Source organism: Malania oleifera, chromosome 10, assembly GCF_029873635.1.
Source record: "Malania oleifera isolate guangnan ecotype guangnan chromosome 10, ASM2987363v1, whole genome shotgun sequence".
NCBI classification, from domain to species: domain Eukaryota; kingdom Viridiplantae; phylum Streptophyta; class Magnoliopsida; order Santalales; family Ximeniaceae; genus Malania; species Malania oleifera.
This window is the reverse complement of record NC_080426.1, coordinates 7,959,196-7,981,909: the sequence shown is the minus strand read 5'-3', so window position 1 is coordinate 7,981,909 and position 22,714 is coordinate 7,959,196. Positions and strand designations below refer to the sequence as shown.

The following is a 22,714-nucleotide window of genomic DNA, read 5'->3' as shown; positions in this document are numbered from 1 at the left end:
AAGAAATGGGTAAGAAAATAATGGAAACTCAAAAGAATAATGCAACAAGATAGAAACCCTAGAAAAACAGAAACAAGAAGCCCTAGAAACATTGTGCTATGAGGAAACAAAGAAAAAACTCAACTTATTAGATGTTTACAACTAACTGGAAAAAGGATATATAAGAAACAAAAAGAAAAAGAAAAAAAAAAGAGCTCTACAGTCTACACGTGGCAGCTCCATAGCCAGTTAGAGAGTCTACGCGCTCTGCTGGTTCCCAACGATCAGCACTAAACCTCCCAAGAACATAAAGAAGCAACTTTCTCAGGAGTCAAAAATAGGAATGGCAGTCGAAATCCACGGCGACTTGTCTCTATATATCGTTTTTTCAGAATTAACCTTACTCTTTTTCTTCTATTTCCTCTTCACTTCCCTCAATCACTTTCCAGCTTTGGGCGCGTCTTGATTTGGGTAAGTCAAATCAATTTCATCTCTGAAACCCTAGACCTTCATTTTCCCTCTTTACTAAAAAATTTACGATTATTGCTGTTTTATGGTTGCATGATTAATTGAATTGTCGTGCTCTATGCTTAGTTGGGATGATGAATTGTGCAAACTGTGATCAGTTTCCAGAGGACACCGTAAACCCCCGAATTTGATTTTGCTTGAACTTCGATTTGTTTTGACTGCGCTTTGTAATCGAAGTTGGTGATTGTGATATCTATATAGCATATAATAACAGTGTGTTTTCAGGAATATTTATTTCTGAGATACTCAAACACCTTAGGAGTGTTTGGATGATGTTAGTGACAAGAGAAACTCCTTTAAAAATGGATGCCTATTTGTGTTTCTATGAGCCTATGATGTAGTTTCTGTGCATACTGAGTTTTTAAGAAATTGCACTATTTTTGGAGCTTAAAGAAATGGGTGATGAGTAATATGAGTATGGTAGGGGTTGAGAGAAGAAATTTAATCAAGAAATAAGCATGTCGAATGTTGCATCATGCTCGGGTTGTTACAAAGAATGAATTTCTATGACTTTTGATCATTTGGCATTTGTTTGGTGTGACACGATAAAGGAGAAGGAGCATTCCTTTCTGCCTTGATACATAAGCCATGCCACTTTAGTTTGTGGAATGTAATGTGCTGGGAATTGAATGAATAATAATTTGAATTGAGAATATATATAGAAATTGAGTGATAAATTTGATTTCATTTCATTTTTATGTACCGAACATATAGTTAATTCCTAAGATACAAGCCCCTCGAGAACAACTGAATAATTTTAAAATTATTATTGAATTTAACTCAATTTTGCAATTGGGCAGCCTATTTACAGCTTTCCAGCTTGAATCCTAAGAAAACAAGGTTTATTGAATCACCAAGAATAAGAGAAACTAAAATTTTTAAAATTCCCAACCTGAAATTTAAATGACTGAACAATATCTTTGTAAATTTAATTGAAAAATGAGAATAAAAAAAAAGTTTTAAAAGATGCAAAGAAAGGGATGTCTCTAGGGCCTCATGAGTGCGTGTCCTTACTGAATCACAGATGAAATTTTCCTACTTCCTTGATTGATCTCCAAATGCCCTTAGACAAACATGCTATAAGCCTATAATGGAGTGCCAAAGAGCTCAATTTTGCCTGTTGCCTCACCTTTCTAATTTTGAATGGTAATCACTGTTCTCGGTCTCTTAATGTCTCAGCAATTCTTGAAGGAATATCTGTTGCTTTCAATGTATTTGTTCCTTGTTCTACCAAGTTGAGCTTCACGACAATATTGCCCTTCAATATGGGTAAGAAGTTGATCTGCCCTTCTGTTTTAAGTGTTATCAGCAATAAGATTCCTTCTAACTTATTAAAATTAAATACCTGAACCCTAGAGGCGCAAATATCTTGGATCATTTTTTAGATAAACTCAATGTTCATTTACTGTCCTATTTTTTTTTTGTTTTCCCATCTCATCTCCTGGATTTAAGATTCAGAACCCTAAAGCATCCAATCTTGGTGCTGCACTTTGTCTCATGACTAAAACAGAGCAGAATTTTCAGAAGTTTCCAAAGTAAATCACATTTGCCACTAGGTCTTTAAGATTTACTTTTTATTTGGTTATGACATCAAGTGTTATTCATTTCTTTTCTTGAGTTGTCCTGTAAACTGTTAGCTTAGAATTTCTTGGGAATTTTCACAATTGGCTGACCATTCATTTGCGTTGAAATTCAAAGTTCATTTACTGTCCTAATTTTTTTTTGTCCCCCATTTCATCTCCTGGATTTAAGATTCATGACCCTAAAGCATCCAACCTTGGTACTGCACTTTGTCTCATGTCTAAAACAGAGCAGAATTTTCAGAAGTGTCTGAATTAAATCATATTTTCCACTACAGGTCTTTAAGATTTACTTTTTTATTTGGTTATGACAAATATAATGTGGGGAAAAAAAAAAGAAAATAGATATACTTTGCAAACTACTTGTTGGCCATTCAGAAATTGCTAACTTGAATTCATGACATGAATCATGACAAGAGATGACTATACTATTACAAAGTTCAAACTATTTTCATGATCTCAGATACAACTCAATTATTTTGGAAAGGTTGAGATTCAAGAGTTTTAGAAATCAACTCATATTATGACATTCCTTTTTATACAAGCATGTAGTTAAAATTTTCTAACCAATTCTATCTTGAGATCAAACACCCAAAATGCATAAGCCTCGACTAGAAAGGCCAAAAGGCATGTCTTTTGTACAAATGCATAAGCCTCAGTATGTAATGCATTAGCTTTCTTAGAATTTGGTATTTTAGATTGAGCCTCAAGGCGTTTTAGGCATGCCTTGCCTTGAGGCTTACCTCAAGGCGAGCCTAGATTGAGCCTTTTAAAACACTGGTTCAGTCCATCAATATTTTCTCCTGTTTAACCATACAGCCTTGCTGAGCACTGGAAGTGGTAGCATGGGAATCCTCTGGCAATAAAAGCTGGAAGGTGGAGAGCTGTTTGTTCGTAGGATAGGGTAGACTTCCATTAGATTGTTCTTACATCAAAAAGGGGAGAAGGTACTTGTGGTGATGTTGGATTTGAAAACTCAGTAAAAATGCAGTTTGGGGAGAAATTGTAAGGTAAAGTGAACCTTCAACGGGAACTAGGGTTCATGAAAGAATGCCAATAGAGCCAGAATCCCCTGATAGAGTACAAATTGAGGATAAGTGAAAGGAAGCTAGTGAGCCTGTGCAACCCACCTAGTATTGGAGTTGGCAACTTGGGAAGCCACAGGTAGTGAAGGCTGCAAAATGCAGCCATGCAGAAGGCTGTGGCATGTCCCAGGTGTAGGGAGAAACTATGTCCATTCTAGAGCTAATAACCACAACCAAGCCTTAAGCCCTACTACATGAGGTCGGCTATATGAATTCTTCTTCATCATTCAAAACGATCTAGGTAAATATCTTTTGAAAGTTAGTGTAGTCAAAATCCTTACCATCTTAATCAACCCTTTATTCCTGGTTTTAAATAGTGTTAGTAAGTAGTGTAGCATAACAATAATGGGTGTTGAAGAATGGAATAGCGGGCATTTCATAGCGGGAAGCTATTGTAATGGCTGTGAATTTTTTCAAGGCTTCAAGCACATAAAACCCTTTTGATGGGGATCAGCAGGCCTTACCCCTTTCCTTAGCCGACATGGTGATACATGGACGGCCTCCAGATGTCCACTTTAGTTCATAACTATTTTGAAGGAACCCATGAGATTAATGGAAAATCATACTTGAAGACTTTCGGTACGAGAAGATCCAAATGCTGTATTAAAGCAGGAAGACCCATGTGGCCCCCACATGGTTTTGTGGGTCTCACACGGCTCCTTTGGGCCCCACACGGAATTGGGTCTCCCTTTGACTTTTGTTTTATATTTAATTTGTAATCTTACAAGACAACTTGCTTGCTTGCATGTGCATGTCTTAATAAGTTGTGTGTGTTGTAAGTGTGTTAGTATTTATTGTGTCTAGTAAGTTGGAGTGTTAGTAAGTTGTGTCATTAATGAGTCTTGTAAGTTGTTTTATTTATTGATATTGAAAGGATTTTCTCTTTGTTAAAGGTTTTTAGCTTTTTCCAATCTTTGTGATTGTGTAGTGAGAGGCTACATCGTTCTCTTTAGAGATCAGATGGTGAGAGACCACTAACCTATCCAACAACTCCATCTCCATATCCTCCCTCCCTCACTCTCACAGCCACCACCAAAGTTACATCCACACGGCCAGCACTTTCACATCACCACACGGACACTGTCAATCCTTTGCATTGCTGCGTTCAATTGGTATCTCACAAGCTTGCACAAGGGACTCTAGGTGTGATCCCATTGCGTGTTGAACAACATCAAGCATCCATAGATTCTCGTGGTAACTTCAATTTTTGTTTGAACCTATATTATATTTTACAGTCCCTCCTATTACTAAAACCTTAGTTTCAAATTCTACACTTTCTTATTTGATAAGCCCTTCGCTTGAAATTCTGAAATTCCAAAACTATAATAGCATATTTGAATCCATAGGCTTTTAGTATTACTGCTTTCTAGTCTAAATCAATTGTGGAATAATGTTGTGCTAAAATATAGAACTTATTTCTTGAAATATTGAAGTAACATCTTTACTGCAATTTCAACCTGTTTCCTTTGTGAAAGAAACAGTTGGGACTTATTTCAAAACAGCATCATACACCCTTTAAAAATCTCAAAACATGTGAAATGTCTTCTGGTTTATTGTGTTTATGTTTGGATAATTAAATTCTTAATTTAAAGTGTATTAAGTGTATGTGTTTGTGAGGGTTGAACCATAGGGGACTAGGCCACCCTTTCCCGTCCTACACCACCTTTTATATTGGTATATTTTTGCCTGTGTATTTTTTTATATTTTTGCTAATAGCTTGAATAGACCTTTTTGCTTATAGCTTGAACAAGAGAAAAATTAGGGAAAAAAAAATTTGAAGGTTGAAGTGGAACAATATAGGAAATAAATATCAAATTACCAAATAAATATTTTTTAACAAAACATTATTCATATATATTTATTTATTAACGCATATCATGTGAATATTATAAAAAATAAATAATTATGTATCGCTATATGCTCATTGTTATCTCATTCTTCTCTTTTCATGTAACCGATTAGGCTGATTTACTAAAGGAAATAAGAGAAAATGAGAAGAAAAATTATAAATATAATAATATGTTTTTTTTTGCCATAACAAACTTGCAATGGTTGTAGCTCATAATGGCCTCATGTAGTGGCCATAATGTTAAGGTATTGGTGCAGAATGACCATTACAGTTCTGAGAAGATGAATGGGCGGGTTAGGGGTATGATTTGATGGTTGTTGGATCTAGTTGGAGGTGCCTAATTGTAGGGGTGTGGGGTTAGGGCAACTTCATCTCTTTTTCTTTTGGGCTAACTAGGCTAGGCTAGGGGGTGGAATGGGGGATCCGCAAACACTAATCAGCCAAGGACCCCCTTCTTAGCCAATCTTATTCTTCTTGTATGGTAAATCAAACCTAGGTTGAGGGCCCATCCCAAACGCACAAGACAAGTGGTCATAAGCAAGCATAACGCCCTGAACAAGCTCGGCTCGTGACGCTCCCCCATTTATGCAGTCGACATCCTTGTAGACTTTGACGCTAGGTGCACTTAAACTTTGCCCACGAACGGTTGAATATCTTCCGCAGAAACCCAACTGAATCCTTCGTCATAAAGGTCTTTCCACTTCACTAAGAACTCCCGCCACTTCTTCCTTGAGGATGTGAACTCTCTATCTACAAGGATGTCTTCAACTTCACGTCTGTCAGGTTGCACTGTCTTCTTTGCTCTAGTTGATTGACTTCTGCTCGGATCTTTAGTGTCGGCATTAAACGACTTAAGGCAACTAACGTGAAACATAGGATGCACTTTCATCCAAGCCGGAGGGTCACTTCTGTAAGAGGTCTTCTCAACTTTGGCTAAGATGGGGACTAGTCCTTCATATTTACGAAGTAGTCTCCTATCTCGTCCTTGTAGTGATCCGATCTGTTCAGGATTAAGCTTAACTAGCACCAAGTCACCTATGCTAAAGTGCTGCGGTTTTTTCCCTTGATCTACCCACTTTTTCATCCACTTAGAAGCTTTCTCTAGGTAGGCTCGGGCAATCTCTGCATTCTATGTCCATTCTCTGGTGAAGATGTATGCCCTGGGACTCTTTCCTCTATACGACTCATCCACTGTGTGAGGTAACGGCGGTTGTTGGCTTGTAACAAGCTCAAAAAGGCTCTTGTTGGTTGCTGGGCTCCTTTGGGCATTGAAATAGAATTGAGCCACATCAAGTAGTTGCACCCAATTTTTTTGGTTGGCGTTGACGAAATGGCGCAAGTACTCCTCTAGTAGCCCATTGAATCTGTCCGTCTGTCCGTCTGTCTGTGGATGGTAACTTGAAGAGATGTCAAGCTATGAACCAAGGATTTTGAAAAGCTCTGTCCAGAAGTTGTCGGTGAATCTTGAGTCTTGGTTACTAACAATATCTTGGGGAACACCCCAATATTTCACAATATTCCTGAACAACAATTATGTTGTCTCCTCTACGAAACAGTACTTTGGTGTGGGTATTAACATACCATACTTCAAAAATCTCTCTATAACCACAAGTATAGACCCTGCATCTCCCACTCTAGGTAGGTTGGTGATGAAGTCTAGTGAGACACTTTCCCACTGTTTGGAAGGTACTGGTAGGGGCTCCAGCAGCCCTGCAATCTTCTTCCACTCCACCTTGTCTTGGTTGTAGATGAGACAAGTTCGGGTATAATCAACCACATCATCATGCATGCTTCAGTAAGGCCAAAGTGCGCTGCCATCCTAGATGTCTGGCCCACATGATATCATTACACTCTCTCAACAGTGTCTTCCTCAGATCAACAGCTCATGGCACAAAGAGTCGGCTACCATGGGTTATCAACAATTCGTCTTCCATCCAGAACTGACGGGCTTTCCCCTCTTCACTCAACTTCATAAGGTTCTAGGCAATTGGATCTTTGGCTATGCTCTCTTTGATGCGCTCTTGCATCGTTGTGGTAACAGTGCTCACAGTCACGTGTGTTACCATCTGCAAGGCCGCCAAGTCGTCTTTCCTACTCATGCATCAACAACTTGGTTCAAGCACTCCGCCTTGTGCTCAAATGAGAAATCCAATTCTGCCAAGAATTCTTGCCACCAGCCTTGCTTGGGTGTCAACTTTGGCTGTGTGAAGAAGTGGCTAACAACTGAGTTATCCGATTTCACTGCAAACCTTGTCCCAAGTAAGTAATGTTGTCACACGTGGAGACAAAGTATCACAACTAGCATCTCATTCTCTTGGATTGTGTACTTTCGTTCTGTTTCACTAAGCTTACGGCTCTCGTACGCAACAGGATGCCCCTCCTATAACAAGACTCCTCCAAGGGCATAGTCCGATGCATCTGTTTGTACCTTGAAGGGTTTCATGACATCCGGAAGAGACAGTACCGAATCTCTCATCATGACATCCTTCAAGTCATCAAAGGCTCCCTGGCACTTCTCTGGCCAGTTCCACCACTGACCCTTCTTCAATAGTTCTGTCATAGGAGCAGTTCTCCGTGAGTACTCCTCTACGAACTTCCTGTAATAGTTGGTAAGGCCAAAAAAGGAATGCAGTTTCTTCACTGTTGTTGGGATCTTCCATTTTTTTTATCAGTAAAGCGTAAATTGTATTGATCAAATGGAATATGTACAGAAATACCGAACATACACTGTACGAGGAACCAAAATTCCCCATCCAAAACACAAGCAATTTGAATTACATCCAAACCTGGGCATACTCAAGGGCACAAGGCCATTTCATACAATAATCATCAATATAACATTAGTACCAAAGGGGAAAACACAATCCCTATCAAGTGCCCTACATGTCACTCATGTGTAAGTCAAACTTGTCAAATACGACTCTATAAATGTGTCTTTGGATTACTTCAATCATTCCCTCCGGGCTAATATCCTTATTCTTAAACCTCTTCTTTTTCCTAAAGTGACCTAGGAAAAAAACTGTAGTAGCCAGGCCAACCCTTTTCCCCACCGCACATATACCATTACCTTTCACCCCTTTATGTAGCCACTTCATTGCAGCTTTTAGTGTGGACATGGCCCTTTGAATTCCCACCCAGCTCCTAATACCATCCCATACATGTGAAGAGAACCTCCTGCACTTAAAGAAAATATGATCAATAGTTTCAGTTTCCACTTTACAAAATACACAGATATGATCATCACTTCCCCAACATATTTTGTCACTCGTGACTAGCTTCCCTTTAATCCCCAACCATAATGTAAAAGAGTGTTTAGGGGTGCTCCCATTTTTCCAAACTTCTTTAACCCTGGGGACTTTGGTACCCTTTAGTCTCCAGAAGTCATAACATTGTGAGGTACTGCTGTGATCTAAATCCCACCTCTAGAAGGTGCATGGCGGTGGATTGAGTCCTCGGGGTTGATTTCGTTGTTCATCTTTTGAATCTCTTACAATCGGTTGTGATTGTGGTGGATTTGTTACTTGTTTTGGATTACCCGTAGGTATTGGAACGATTAAAATCTGTTTTGGCAGATTATGCTGCGTCCGAGAAAGTGGAATTAGACTATCCCTTCGTGAAGATTCGTGATTCAGCGACTTGCTGGGTTTGGTGTTTGATCTGTTCATATTTACTATTTTTGAAGCCTCTAGACTGATCGAAGAAGGATTTTATCGCCCAAATTGAATCTGGTTCTTTTGGGATCCATCTCTTTCATTTTCCCACCTATGAGGTATTTTGAAATTTGAATGGTTCTGGGAAACCATGGGGCATCGAAATGGTCCTAGGGTTGTAGGAAATTTATCTAGGGACGATGAGAGGATGGAGGAGAGGGAACTTGTGCTGAAGTTCATTGAAATCAAAGGTGGAAATAGAAATGAGTGGAGTAAGAGGAATCATGGGGAAATAATGATAAAGTTTGAAAGGTTGTCGAAATTGGCATCTCAGAGGGCCAAAGCATTACCTTTTCCATATCCATCCTAATATGACCTTGCTCAATCACGTGACTATTCCCCTTCGATGCTCCGCTGAGCGAAAGAGCACTTCTCTTTCTTCACATATAGACTGTTCCCCTTCAGCCTGTTGAACACCTTTCGTGGATGCTCTTTATGTTGCTCCAGAGTGGAACTGTAGACAACAATATCATCCAGGTACACCACGACAGGTACTCGGTACAAAATGTCGCAGGCGCAGTCGTCAACTTAAATGACATCACCAAGAATTCATATGCCTCATACCACGTCACACAAGTTGTCTTCGACTTATCCCCATCAGCAATTCTCACCTAATAGTAGTTTGACTTCAAGTCAAGTTTAGTGAAGTACTTGGCATGACTCAGCTGATCCAACTAATCGGCAATCAACGGAATAGGCTACTTATTGCGAACTGTCACCTTGTTGAGCACGCGGTAGTGTGCACACATTCCCATGCTCCCATCATGTTTCCTCTGAAACAATGCCGGTGCTCCAAACGGTTCTTTAGAAGGGCGAATATATCCCGCGTCAAACAACTGATCAAGTTATTTTCTCAACTTTGCTAGCTCTAGAGGCGCTATGGCCCCTTAGCAGGTGGTTTCACTCCTGGCAACAACTCGATCTCATGCTCCACACCTTGTCGTGGGGGCAAGTTATGAGGCAGCTTGTCCAACATCCCCTCCTTGTACTCATCCAACACAGCTTGAATGGTCGTAGGCTCAAGCTCTTAGTCTACTTCATCTACCACCACCATGGCTAGATATGTTTGCTCACCCTTTCTCAACCCCTTCTTGAGTTGCATGGCTAAAAGGAACTTCTTATCGTCTCCTTTCTTTGCAACGACTTGCACCATGCAAGAGTGATCTCCCATCAGACACAGGGAACCAGCAAAAGGCATCAACACTACCTTTAGTCTCCCTAAAAAATTCCATTCCCAAAATGACTTGGAAGTCATCCAATGGCCACCGTTGTGAAATTCGCATGACCTACCCACTGCTCAAGCTTCATAGTCACTTGCTTGGCTACTCCCATAGTAGAATGGGCTACAATATTTTCCGCTTTCATGCGTCCTGAATCCTTCTCCAAGGATAACTTGAGTCTCCTTGCTTTTGCCTATGAAACAAAATTATGGGTAGCCCCGGTATCCACCATAGCACGGGTACTCTTCCCGTTGATCCTCAAGTCCACAAACATTAGTGCTATCGCTTATGTAACTTTCGGTGCTTTCGTCTGCTTTTCTAGTGCGTTTACTAGCCGCATTGCACCCATCCTCGGGGAATCCTCCTATTCCCCATCACTTTCCTCTACTTGCTTCGCAGTGGAAGCTTGTAAGGCATTAAGTGCTACCCTATGAGGGCACTTAACAACTCTGTGAGGGCCTTGACACAAGTAACATGAGATTTTACTCTTTCAAGTGGGTGTGTTGAACTCTCGAGACGATGAAGCTTCTTTTGAAGTTGATACTTTATAGTCGGCTCCCCCACTTTTGGGTTTGCCTTTCTTGAAAGACTTTCCGCTATTTCCCCCTATGCCAAACTCTTTGGACGAAGTGGTAGTATCACCAGTGTAGTCAGTCAAGTGTTCCGCAACAGCTTGTGTGGTAAACAAGTCTTGAACTTTTTGTCTATGAAGTTTTGTTCTTGCCCACGATTTCAATCCCTCAAGAAAATAGAACAGCTTGTCCTTTTCCGACATGTCGTTGATGTCCAACATCAAAGTAGAAAACTAATTCAAGTATTCCTTGATTGACCCAATATGCTTGAGGTCTCTTAGGTTCTTCCTAGCATTGTACTCGACATTCTCAGGAAAGAATTGGGCCTTGAGCTCTCTCTTCAAGTCTGCCCAACAATCCACAACACAACGTCCATTTTCAATTTCATTGTACTTAGTACGCCACCATAGTTTGGCATCACCAACTAAGTACATAGTCCCAGTATCCACTTTCACATGTTATGAGTCCGTAGACTTTATACTCGAGGTGCTAAAGTACTCCTCCATATCAAACAAGAAGTTCTCCAACTCCTTGGCATCACGGGCACCCCCATACGTCTTGGGTTTTGGTACCTTGGTCTTGCTAAATCCCGGAGTGTTAGAGTTTACCATAGCAAGAACCACCAAATTCACCTTTGCAGTCAAATCAGCTATCTGAGCTTGCAAGGTTTCCACAATATGGTGAAAGTCTTCTAACATTTCACCTATCAAACTTTGTTGATGCTTTTGTGATCCCACCACTTCATCAACAAGTCTCGTCAGTCGGGCCATCTTTGTGGCCACATTGTTGGCTTCCGTCTTAGCTTGTGCTTCTAGCACACTAATTCTCTCAGCATTGGTTGGCATGGTCATTTACTAAAGCTTTACCAATCCCACAACGAAGGCAATTGGATTCACGTAGTAACTAACCAAGCTTTGATACCAAGTGTCACGGGCTGAATATCTCACACCTTTGTGAATGGGCCACGTGGTGCTAGCTAAAGCCCTCTTGTTTAACTAGCCAATCTATTGTTTTCCACAAATCATCCACAAAACACTTTAATTGTCATTCAATCAAACATAAGCGGAAGCAGTAAGCAAGTTATGGAAGCAATGGCATGTAAGCAGTAAACATTGTAGCAACGTAATTCATTAAAAACACCTCCGTTAACATTGTGTGTCTAGCGAGGGAGGCAAGTAGGCTAAACATGTTGACAATAGCTAGTGAGTTTTACAAGTTGATGAACACTCACCCTCCCCTAAAAAGCTTTCTATGTTATTCTCACTTTGGCACTAGGAAACATCAAAGTGACCGATGAGTCATACTACCTTTTTTAGCATAGGGGAAAACTACTACTAGAAAATAAACTTACACTAGTGTAGACACCCCATTTTTACCCAGGCCCAATATTATTATTTTTAATATTATTATTATTTTGCTATTATTATTATTATTTTTATTACTATTATTATTGTTATTATTATTATTATTATTTTAATAGTCTTATTATTATTATTATTATTATTATTTCACTATTATAATCATTATTAATTATTTATCATTATTATTTTTAGTATTTTTTATTATTATTTACATTATTATTTTTATTATGATAATTATCATTATTTTAGATATTACTTTATTATTATAGTATTATTTTTATTATTATTACTTTACTATTATTTTGCTTATTTTTATTTTTCTTGATTATTATTATTATTATTATTATTTATTATTTTTATCATTAATATTATTTATTTATTATTAGTATTAGTATTTTTATCTTTATTATTATTATTATTATTATTATTATTATTATTATTTTGTTATTATTATTATTATTATTATTATTATTATTATTATTTTGCTCATTATTATTACTATTTATTTATTATTATTATTATTATTATTTAGGGCTTGGTGTAGGGTTTTGGTTAGAAGCCTATATATAGGCTCTTATACACACAGCCGGATGGGGGGCGCTGCAGAGGCACAACATCGCGCAGAGGCACAGCAAGAAGAGCAAAAAAAAAACCCTGTTTTGCTGCACACACAGCCGAGAGCGCTGCGCACAACCAAGCCAGAGCACGGCCAGTCCTTCCTTTGCTTCTTCTTCTTCTTCTTCTTGAACCCCTCTACTTCCTGCCAGTCCAATCCTCGCCGTTACACAGTCACGCAACCCCACAGCTCCAGCCATTCCAGGACCCGCTGCGATTCTCCGACCACCCTCCTGTAGATGCCTTCCACCCTCATTCGCGGCGGCAACCGCAGACCAGCTCTGGCGTTCCATCTCACGGCCACGACACCCACACGCAGCAATCACCCAATCTCCCACGACCCAGTCACCATCTCAGGCGACTCCACGACAAGGGACCTCACCATCTGCCTCATTCACAGCAGCCCCACGATCCAGCTACCACTCCACTGAGCCCGTCACACCAACCTCCGGCCGCGCACGGCAACCCAGCAGCCGCCGTCGTCACCGTCAGTCCCACCACTCGCTGTTCCCGCCAGCACCGCCTCGTCGCCCATCCTCTGGCCACTAGCCTCCTCTCCGTCAGCCCACAGTAAGTCAGTGGTGAAGCTCCCTGCACCATTCTGTTGCACCCATAACTCGCCCTGTGCATTCAATTACCCCCATGTGTATATACATGTTATATATATACATATTTTTTGAGTATGTCATAAGTTAATATTTAAAAGCTTCAGTTCCTTTTTTTGAATATAATGTGAATAATAATTGATGTTGGGGCAGGTTGTTTAATTTTTTATGGGCAGGTTTTCAGGCTATTTATTATAAGGTGGTTCCTAACTAGAGTTTCCTATTATCGTATTTGGTATATATAAAGTTCTCAATATTGTCTATTGAACCTAACCAATATTGTGATATCATTCATTATTATTGTTTATTATTGAGGATTACGATTAGTTTATGTCTATATTTAGGTGTTAGGGTTTTTCTTATTTCATATTAACATTGGTCACATATTTTTAGGATTTTGTTTATTTCATGTTGTTATAATCTTGAATACTTCATATTACTTATTAATTTTAGGATTGTTGATTGAGTTCTATGTTATTGTTTTACATTATTTTAGGGTTTTTATTTATTTTCATGCCAGTATAGTATATATTGCTTATATGGGGTTCTTGATTGTATATTGCTTATAGGAAAGTTTGTGATCCTTGTATGTTTTAATTGGAGGTTTTATCTTTGCATGACATGATAGAACTTGCGTACTTAGGGTTTTGATTGTTATATGCTGTATTTAAGGTTTGACTTAACGCATGTCAATAGTAGGGTTAATCGGTTCCCATATTTGTGGTTTTATGTATAAAGTTTGATTTATTTCTATCGTATCATTATTGGTTTCCATTTTTTAATCTTAAGACTGATTTGTTTCCTTAAGTAATTGTTTATATATATGTGCATGTTCTTAACTGCGTGTTAATATTAAGGTAAGTATCATATTATCAAAATACGTATATTATCTTTGTTACTTCTTTTATTTATTACCATTATTATTATCATCTTTAATGTATTATCTATTCTTACTATTAATATTATTATTGTATTAATTATCTCTATTATTATTACTATCATTATTCTCACTTGAAGCATACGTATATTCAACTGATTTATTTTTAGTACTTGTATCAACTTGTAACTATTTTAGTATTATTACATTTTTGTTAGTAAATATTTTTGGTTTTTACTTCCCTATGATTTTATTGCGGGGGTATGAGCCTTTGGGCATCACGTACCCTAAGCTCTGAGGGAATATATGTATATATTTATTTATTTATTTATTTTCCCTATGTATTTATAAACTCATAAAAAGGAGTAATTTAAAGACTTATTAGATTAACTTAGGGATAATTTCTAATTAATTAGGTACCGTTCGTAAGAACGGGCGCGTAGGGGGTGCTCGTACCTTCCCCTCGCGTAACTGAACTCCCGACCTCATCTCTGGTAATGTAGACCGTTCTACCCCTAACGGGGTAGTAATCATGTGTTCTAACCGCACTAAAGGTTAGTGGCGACTCCTACACCATATTTTTCCTGAAAATATTAAATTGATTTTCATTTCACCGCTCGGGGCACACGCGCTCCCGGGACGCCGCGACAACTAGTATTTACATGATGGAAACTCATCCCAAACACACGAGACAAACGGTCACAGGCAAAGATAATGCCCTGAACAAGCTCGGCCGAAGGAATAAAAATAGAGTGCTCTAGCTTTCTGGCTGAGAGTGAGATCAGTCAATCAAGGCCATTTTGATGTTCAAAGCTTCCATTTATTGAATGCATTCTACCTTTGGTGATGGTTTCACACAGGTTTGACCTGTCATTATGGTGATGGTTGTTATTTCCTAATTCCTACTACGGTTTGTATTTACCATAGTTGTCAAATTGGATTTGAATTGTGAATTGAAATCTTAATTTTGTCAATCGAGAATCAAATTGAACCAAATTGTAAGATTTGGCACAAATTGTAAAAGTTTATTGAATGATAAATGTATAAATCTAAAACACAGTGCATTAAAAAATGAAATATATTGATGAAAACTATCATGTAATACATACACATTTGGAAAGATTTTATTTATGTTAAATGCCCTTGGAAAGGTTTTAAGGCTTTTTTGCATTGAAAGTAGTGAAATTTTGGATTTTTAAATAAAGGTTGTTAAAATTTAATCCTCCATGGGATCGCTCGAAGGGTTAGTAAGATTAGATTGTAGGATCAGAACTAGTATTGTATGATTCTACTGACAATTTAAAATAGATATGAAAAAATGCATTTATTTTTTTCATAAATTTAAATATATAAACCTAAAAAAATTAATTGTTCAAGACTAGGAAAATAACTACTTGATTTTGTGGTAGAGCCCCTCATGCAACAATAAGATCACGTATCTGTTGCATTTATAAATCTAACCATATTATAATGAAAAAAAAATAACATATTTATAAATCAAACACTATATAACATGAATATCTAAAATATATATAAAAAGCAAACAAATAATTGGATCTGAATTATCAAGCTAGCTCATGAACATTTGTGTTGCCAAGACTGTCATAGACGACTTCATCAAGCCCATCATTAAAATCATTTTTATCATTATCATTATTGTCATCAAATGTGTTAGTGCATTAAATATCATTTTATATCCTCAACTCATCTGCAATTCTATGTAGGATTAGGATCATTTTGGTATGATCCTACAACGCGATTTTATCAACCATGTTAGAAACTGATTGGATTTGTTGGATTGGGTCTGATGTGAATGCTTACTGAATCGCGAATCAAAAGATTCTAGTTGAGAATCTTTTCTTGCTTATTTTGATTTACCTACTATATTCGAATCAATAGGTTGGTGAATTGAATCAAATTGAATTAGTCTTTGTCTAAAGAAATGCATTGAGAAAAGGCAGGTATGATTCAAATCAAGAATCATCCGGTTTTGACAACTCTAGTATTAATAGTTTGAATGATGTTAGTAGGAAAAAAATTCCTGCCTTTCGACTATCAATCATTGAATGGATGAACTATTTGAATACATAAAAATGTTTCCGTTACTGTGTGCATAACGACCTCTGCTACTGGTTTTTTCACACACAATCGGTCCCAAGCCTGGGTAAAGGAGGAGGGCTGCATTAGGCTGACAACCAACGTAAAATTTGTCATATCACTATGATATGAATCCTTATCAAAAATTTGCTGGGGCGTCCCCTATGAGCGAGGCGTTGCACTTGTACAACCCGGGTGTAGCAAAAAGTGGGTGAGGGTGGGCTAGGTCGTCGCCCCGAAGCGATGCGCCGTGCCAGTGCCCCGGGTACGGTGTCAAATATACGAGGGTTCCTACATCATTCTGGACGTGGGCAGGTAAAGACGCTAGTTCAGGAAACTAGGATTAGATTAGCAACTTGAAATATAGGGACACTTACGGGTAAAAGTATGGAAATTGTGGATACAATGATTAGAAGAAGAATTAATATAATTTGCCTTCAAGAAACAAGTGGGTGGGGGAGAAAGCTAGAGAAATTGATAAATTAGGATTTAAACTTTGGTATACTGGAAAAGAAAAACATAAGAATGGAGTAGGAATTATTATAGACAAAAACTTAAAAGATAGTGTTGTTGATGTAAATAGAGTAGGGGATAGAATTATAAAAATCAAGATGGTATTAGGACAAGAGATAATAAATATCATTAGTGCTTATGCTTCTTAAGTCAGCTTAGTAGAAAATCTTAAGAGACAATTTTGGGAAGATATGGATAGTATTATACAAGGCATACTAGGGACTAAGAAAATATTTATGGGAGGAGATTTGAATGGACACGTTGAAAGGGATAATAAAAATTGTGAGAGGATACATAGAGGATATGGATATAGAGACAAAAATGAATCTGGGGAGATAATCTTAGACTTCGCTATGTCATATGATTTTAGTATAATGAATACTTGCTTTAAGAAGATAGAAGAACACTTAATAACCTTTAAAAGTAGACAAAAAAGAAGTCAAATAGATTTTTTTTTAACTAGGAGGGTAGATCGTTTATCATGCAAGGATTGTAAAGTTATCCCATGTGAAAGCCTATCCACACAACATAGAGTCTTAGTGTTAGATATATGTATTAAAAAATGGAAGAAAAATGATAAAATAAACTAGTATAAGAGAACTAGGTGGTGGAACCTAAAAGGAGAAAATATAATAAAATTTAAAAATAAAATGATCAAAATGGCGATTGGACTGTAGAGGATGGGATAGATACAAATACTCTTTGGAGTAGATTAGCTAGCTCTATTAAAAAGATAACAAAAGAGATTTTAGGTGAATCAAGGGGAAGATTCTCGAATAGCAAAGAAAGTTGGTGGTGAGATAAAGATGTACAAAAAGTCATAAAGACAAAAAAAATTTGGTATAAAACGTGACAAAAATGTAGAAACAGGGATAACTTTGAAAAATATAAAGAAACAAAAAAAGTTGCAAAAAGGCCATTAGTGAAGTTAAATACAGATCATTTAATAGTTTGTATGATAGATTAGATACAAAAGAAGGGGAAAAAGATATATTTAAACTTGCTAAAGCTAGAAAAAGGAAGAGTAAGGATTTTAGAAGATGTAAAATGTATAAAAAGTGAGGGTGATATTGTCTTGGTTAAGGACGAAGACATTAAAGAAAGATGGCGAAGTTACTTTAGTAAGTTCTTTAATGAAAACCAAATAGAAGGTTTGAACTTAGAATTGTCAAATAAGGAAAAAATTAAAAATATGAGATTTATTCGCAAAATTAGAGTTAATGAAGTTAAGTTTCCACTGAAAATGATGAAAAATGGGAAAGCTATGGAACCAAATAACATCCCAATTGAAGTTTGGAAATGCTTAGGTTATAACGGAGGAATGCCAAATGAATGGAGGAAAAGCACTTTAATACCTATATAAAAAAATAAAGGAGATATTCAAAATTGTAATAACTATCATGGAATTAAACTTACGAGTCATATGATGAAACTATAGGAAAGGGTAGTTAAACAAATATTAAGGTTAGAAATGAAGGTCTCAGAAAATCAATTTGGTTTTATGCCTGGAAGATCTACCAAAGAAGTTATATATCTTTTAAGAAGATTAATGGAAAAGTTTAGGAAAAAGAAAAGGGACTTGCATATTATATTTATTGATCTTGAGAAAGCATATGATAAGATACCTAGGGAAGTTCTATGGTGGGTTTTAGAAGAAAAAAAAAAAGATGTATGTAGTAGGTATACCGATGTCATTAAGGATATGTACGATGGAGTAATGACTAGTGTAAGGACTATAAATAGAGAATCTAGAGAATTTCGAATCACCATAGGTGTACATCTAGGATCTGCTTTAAGCCCTTATCTTTTTGCTTTAGTGTTGGACCAATTGACTAAGAGTATTCAAAAGGAGGTTCCATAGTGTATGTTGTTTACAGATGATATTGTATTAATTGATGAAATTAGGGACGAAATAGAGGCTAAGTTAGAATTATGGAGAGAAGCTTTGGAATCTAGAGGCTTTTGGATAAGTAGAAATGAGACAGAATATATGAAATGTAATTTTAGTAATGATAGGAGGAATATTGGAGACAAAGTTAATCTTGATGATGAAGAAATAAATAGCACTTGAAGATTTCGATACCTTGGATCTATTATGCAAGTTGAAGGAGAAATTGAAGATGATGTAATGCATAGAGTTAAAATAGGTTGGGTAAAATGGAGAAGTACTTCAAGTGTGCTTTGTGATCGTAGAATATCCTTAAAATTGAAAGGAAAGTTTTATAGGACAGCTATAAGACCAACTATGCTATATGGATCAAAATGCTGGGCGACGAAGAAATATAATATCTAAAAGGTAAAAGTTGTTGAGATGAAAATGCTTAGATAGATGAGTGGTATAACATTGAAAGATAAATTAAGGAATGAACATATTCGCAGTAAGTTAGGTGTAACTCTTATAGAAGATTAGGGAGGGACGACTCAAATGGTATGGACACTTGCAACGTAAGCCACATAGTGCACCAGTGAGGAAAAGTGAGTTAGTTACTGTGGGGGGCATTAGAAGTGGTAGGGGTAACCTAAAATAACTTGAGAGGAGATAGTGAGTAAGGATTTAATCTCCCCAAATCTGTCAAAAGAAATGGTCCATGATCGCATAAATTGGCGAAAAATGATTCATATAGCCGACCCCACCTAGTGGGACTTGAGGCTTGGTTTTTTTTTTCTTTCTTTTTTTGTTGTTGTTGTTGATAGCATTTTTACCAAAGAAAAGGCTTGAGCAGCTAGTACTCTATTGGTGTGATTTTCAACAGCAATTTTTTTTTCTATATAATCTTAATATTGGTTTATATCTTTTTTAATATTTATTGTACCAATCAGGATATTTGAACTTCATAAAACATGGGTGACATTATTGATTTAACGGGGGACAGTGGTGTAATCAAGCAAATCTTAAGGGGAGCCAAGCCTGATGCAGCTGGCCCAACTGAGAACCTTCCTCTTGTTGATGGTATGCTATATTGCCATCATTTATGTGATCCTGATATGATGTCAAAATCTTTTACATGCTTATGGGAATATATGCTTTGCAAGTGATACATGGTCTGGGCCTGGAAGAGATATCACCTGATCAGATGACTAGAAATTTTCTTTCCTTTTTTCGATCCTTCTCTTTTGGTTTTTTTTTTTGGTCTATCAGCTCTACCTACATGCCTTTTCTACAGAATGTAGTGTGTTAAGGATTTGACCATGCACTTTCTTTTAATGCGACATTCCAACAACACTGCATATCAAATGTGAAGGGTGCTATCATGATTCCATCTGTTAGTGTTTCAAGGTCGCTTCATGTGAGTAAAAGAATGAAATTTTGGCACGTCAAGAGTGCAGTTAAACATGGAAAGTAGTAAAGCCCTGGTTTGGTTATAGCAATGCCTTCTTGTTGACACAAATAAAAATGCCATTTATTATGTGAGACATCCTAATTATGGGATTTCTTGCAATCTGGATTGATGGATGAGTTGCGTTTAAACTTGTCTTTCAGTTTGCTTATCATTCAGGGTGCAATTCAAAACTTCGCGTCAGATTTTATCAATGCCTTCTGGTTATAGACGTGCCACTTCGTCCATTTCCACCCAAAAAATAAAAAAAAAATAAAAATAAAAATAAAAAATTTCCCAGTTGCAATGAGAAAAACACAATGGGACCCTTTGTAGTCCAATTACCTTTCCTTGATGGACCCATTATCATTGCCACATGGTTTCTACGGCGCAGTTCATTATGAAGGAACTCTTGCTGAAAGTGGTGAAGTTTTCGACAGTACACATGAGGATAATACGGTGTTCTCTTTTGAGCTTGGTAAGGGTAGTGTGATTAAGGCTTGGGACATTGCGCTCAGAACCATGAAGGTGAAAATACTGTCATCACTTTGCAACATTTTCTGACTACATTTCAAAACCTCACTGAACATTGTTCGTCGGTTCTTGCAGGTTGGGGAGGTTGCAAAAATCACTTGTAAGCCAGAGTATGCATATGGAAGTGCAGGTTCGCCTCCAGATATTCCCCCAGAGTAATGTTCTTGTCCTTTTCCTCAATTAATATTTGATGTTAAGAACTTGACCCAAGTAAACAACAAAAAAAAATATAATAACAAAAAACAAGCTCAAATACCTCCCCCTTAAAAAAACAAAAAAGAAAAAAAAAAAAAAAGGAGAGGCAGATTTGATGATTAAACAATCTGTGCCCGTGTTTTACTGTACTCTATTTGCTGTATTTTATCAGTTTGCGTGGCTGACATTCTTTTCCTGTTATGGTTAGGGATGAATGGCTTGTATATCAGTGATTTTCTACACTTAAATACCAAGGTTCTATTTGGTGTACAGAATGTCTATTCTTAGGAATGGTAGCGGAATGGTAGCTTACAAAAGAAACAATGTTTTGTCATTATGAATATGAAGTAATGACTGCAAATTTTTTTTTTATGAATAAACAATGGAATGTCTATTTTTATCCTCTTCCATGTTGGTTGGAATGACAAGTTTTTTGTGGGTGACTTTTTTGAAAAGAAAAATTATCATTTCTCTATAAAATTATTGTTATGTTCTCATCGAATTTCATTCTATTTCTAGTAATAGACATTCCATGAAACAATTGTAACCTAAGTCTGATATCTTCTTGCAATGCAGTGCTACCCTTGTTTTTGAGGTGGAGCTGGTGGCCTGCAGGCCACGGAAGGGGTCTAGCATTGGAAGCGTTTCAGAAGAGAGGGCAAGATTAGAGTAAGTCATCAATCTTTCAGAGAGAGAGAGAGAGAGAGAATTATCTGATGGTTTATGTTGCAAATTAAAAATCTTTGAAACAGAGAGCTTAAGAAGCAAAGGGAGATAGCCGCAGCAAGCAAAGAAGAGGAGAGGAAGAGGAGAGAAGAGGCGAAAGCCGCTGCCTCTGCCCGCATACAAGCCAAGTTGGACGCCAAGAAAGTTCAGGGAAAGGGGAAGGGCAGGGCAAAGTAAGGGCCATTTCACCACATTTCCCTTACCAGTGAAAATCGTTTTAAACAACTGAATATAGAACAGATGATTTCATCTCGTTTTAGGTAATATATTTACAGTTTATTGGGTTGTTTCAGACTTTCAGTAGAGCATTAAAAGCAACGAGAGCTCTCCTTTGATGTTGCATATGACACTTTATATGAGAATTTATATTTTATTAAATTAATGAATCAATACAGAAACTGGGTTTCTATTCTGTGGAACCATACTGCTTCTGGTGGTTTTACACTCAAGTCAGCATTGAATTTTATAACTAAAAGCCAACTTTGAATTGGCATAATGCCATCTGGTTTAATTAACGCCCCAAAACCTTTGCTAGCAACTTTTGAAAGGCTTGCTAAGATGGAAAGACTGCTTGCTTGAGGGAAATCTCAATCTTCCCACTGTTTGCTTTGTCATCACACTCCAGGGAACAGGAACAGCTTGTTTTTCAGCCATGAAATCCCCATAGAAATCTAAGCTACTTCCTTTATAAACTGCCCAAGGATCTTCTCTAGTTGGAATGAGGAGATTATGGTGCTAGGGATAATATTTATTGTAATTACTATGCCCAAGGATCTTCTCTGTTTGTTTAGTTTCTCCCACTAGAATCGTCTCCCTCTTTGAGCTAATATACATACACTATAATTACCTTCGTCCCCCAAGCACCCCCCGAGCAGCCAAAAAGAAAAAGAAAAACATTTTAGAATTATTATGATATTATTTATTACTTTATAATTTATTAAAGGATAAAATGGCATATGCAGAATTTGAAAGTTAAAAATGAGTGTTTTTTGGCAGAAAAATACTTGCGATTCCATTTCCATACATAACGTGTGGCATTTAGAATGGAATGAGAAGCTATGTAAAATTATGAATACGGATTCTATTTTATTTTATTGCATTTTTGCTTGCTAAATGAATCATTAATTTTGGTGAACCAAATGGTATACATTTAAAACAATAATAATTATTATGACAATACGTTGTACACATTCCAATGGATTTATTTTTCATCAAAATGTATTAGCAAATTTGATGTTTATTCTGTTTTCTGCCTGAATGAGCATGTCCAATGCGAGCAAACAGATGGTCAATTTTCTTCTCTCTTATTCAACAAGTAAATTATTAAAACTCCATTCAAGTTTAATTAATT

General features: G+C 37.1%; 2 protein-coding genes across 2 annotated transcripts; one reads left to right on the top strand and one right to left on the bottom strand.

Annotated features, from left to right (window-relative positions):
- Nucleotides 1–248: 248 nt before the first annotated feature.
- On the top strand, nucleotides 249–21,782 carry LOC131165295 (peptidyl-prolyl cis-trans isomerase FKBP20-1). The gene is made up of 6 exons (XM_058122950.1): nucleotides 249–450; nucleotides 19,412–19,541; nucleotides 20,303–20,436; nucleotides 20,518–20,597; nucleotides 21,214–21,306; nucleotides 21,390–21,782. The coding sequence occupies exons 2-6, from the start codon at nucleotides 19,433–19,435 to the stop codon at nucleotides 21,538–21,540; spliced, it is 567 nt and encodes a 188-aa protein (XP_057978933.1). The 5' UTR covers nucleotides 249–450; nucleotides 19,412–19,432; the 3' UTR covers nucleotides 21,541–21,782.
- Nucleotides 7,402–11,374, bottom strand: LOC131165998 (uncharacterized). The gene is made up of 3 exons (XM_058124205.1): nucleotides 11,096–11,374; nucleotides 10,026–10,144; nucleotides 7,402–7,618 (listed from the first exon to the last, which is right to left on the bottom strand). Exons 1-3 carry the CDS (start codon nucleotides 11,372–11,374, stop codon nucleotides 7,402–7,404), a joined length of 615 nt encoding a protein of 204 aa, XP_057980188.1.
- Nucleotides 21,783–22,714: the final 932 nt, after the last annotated feature.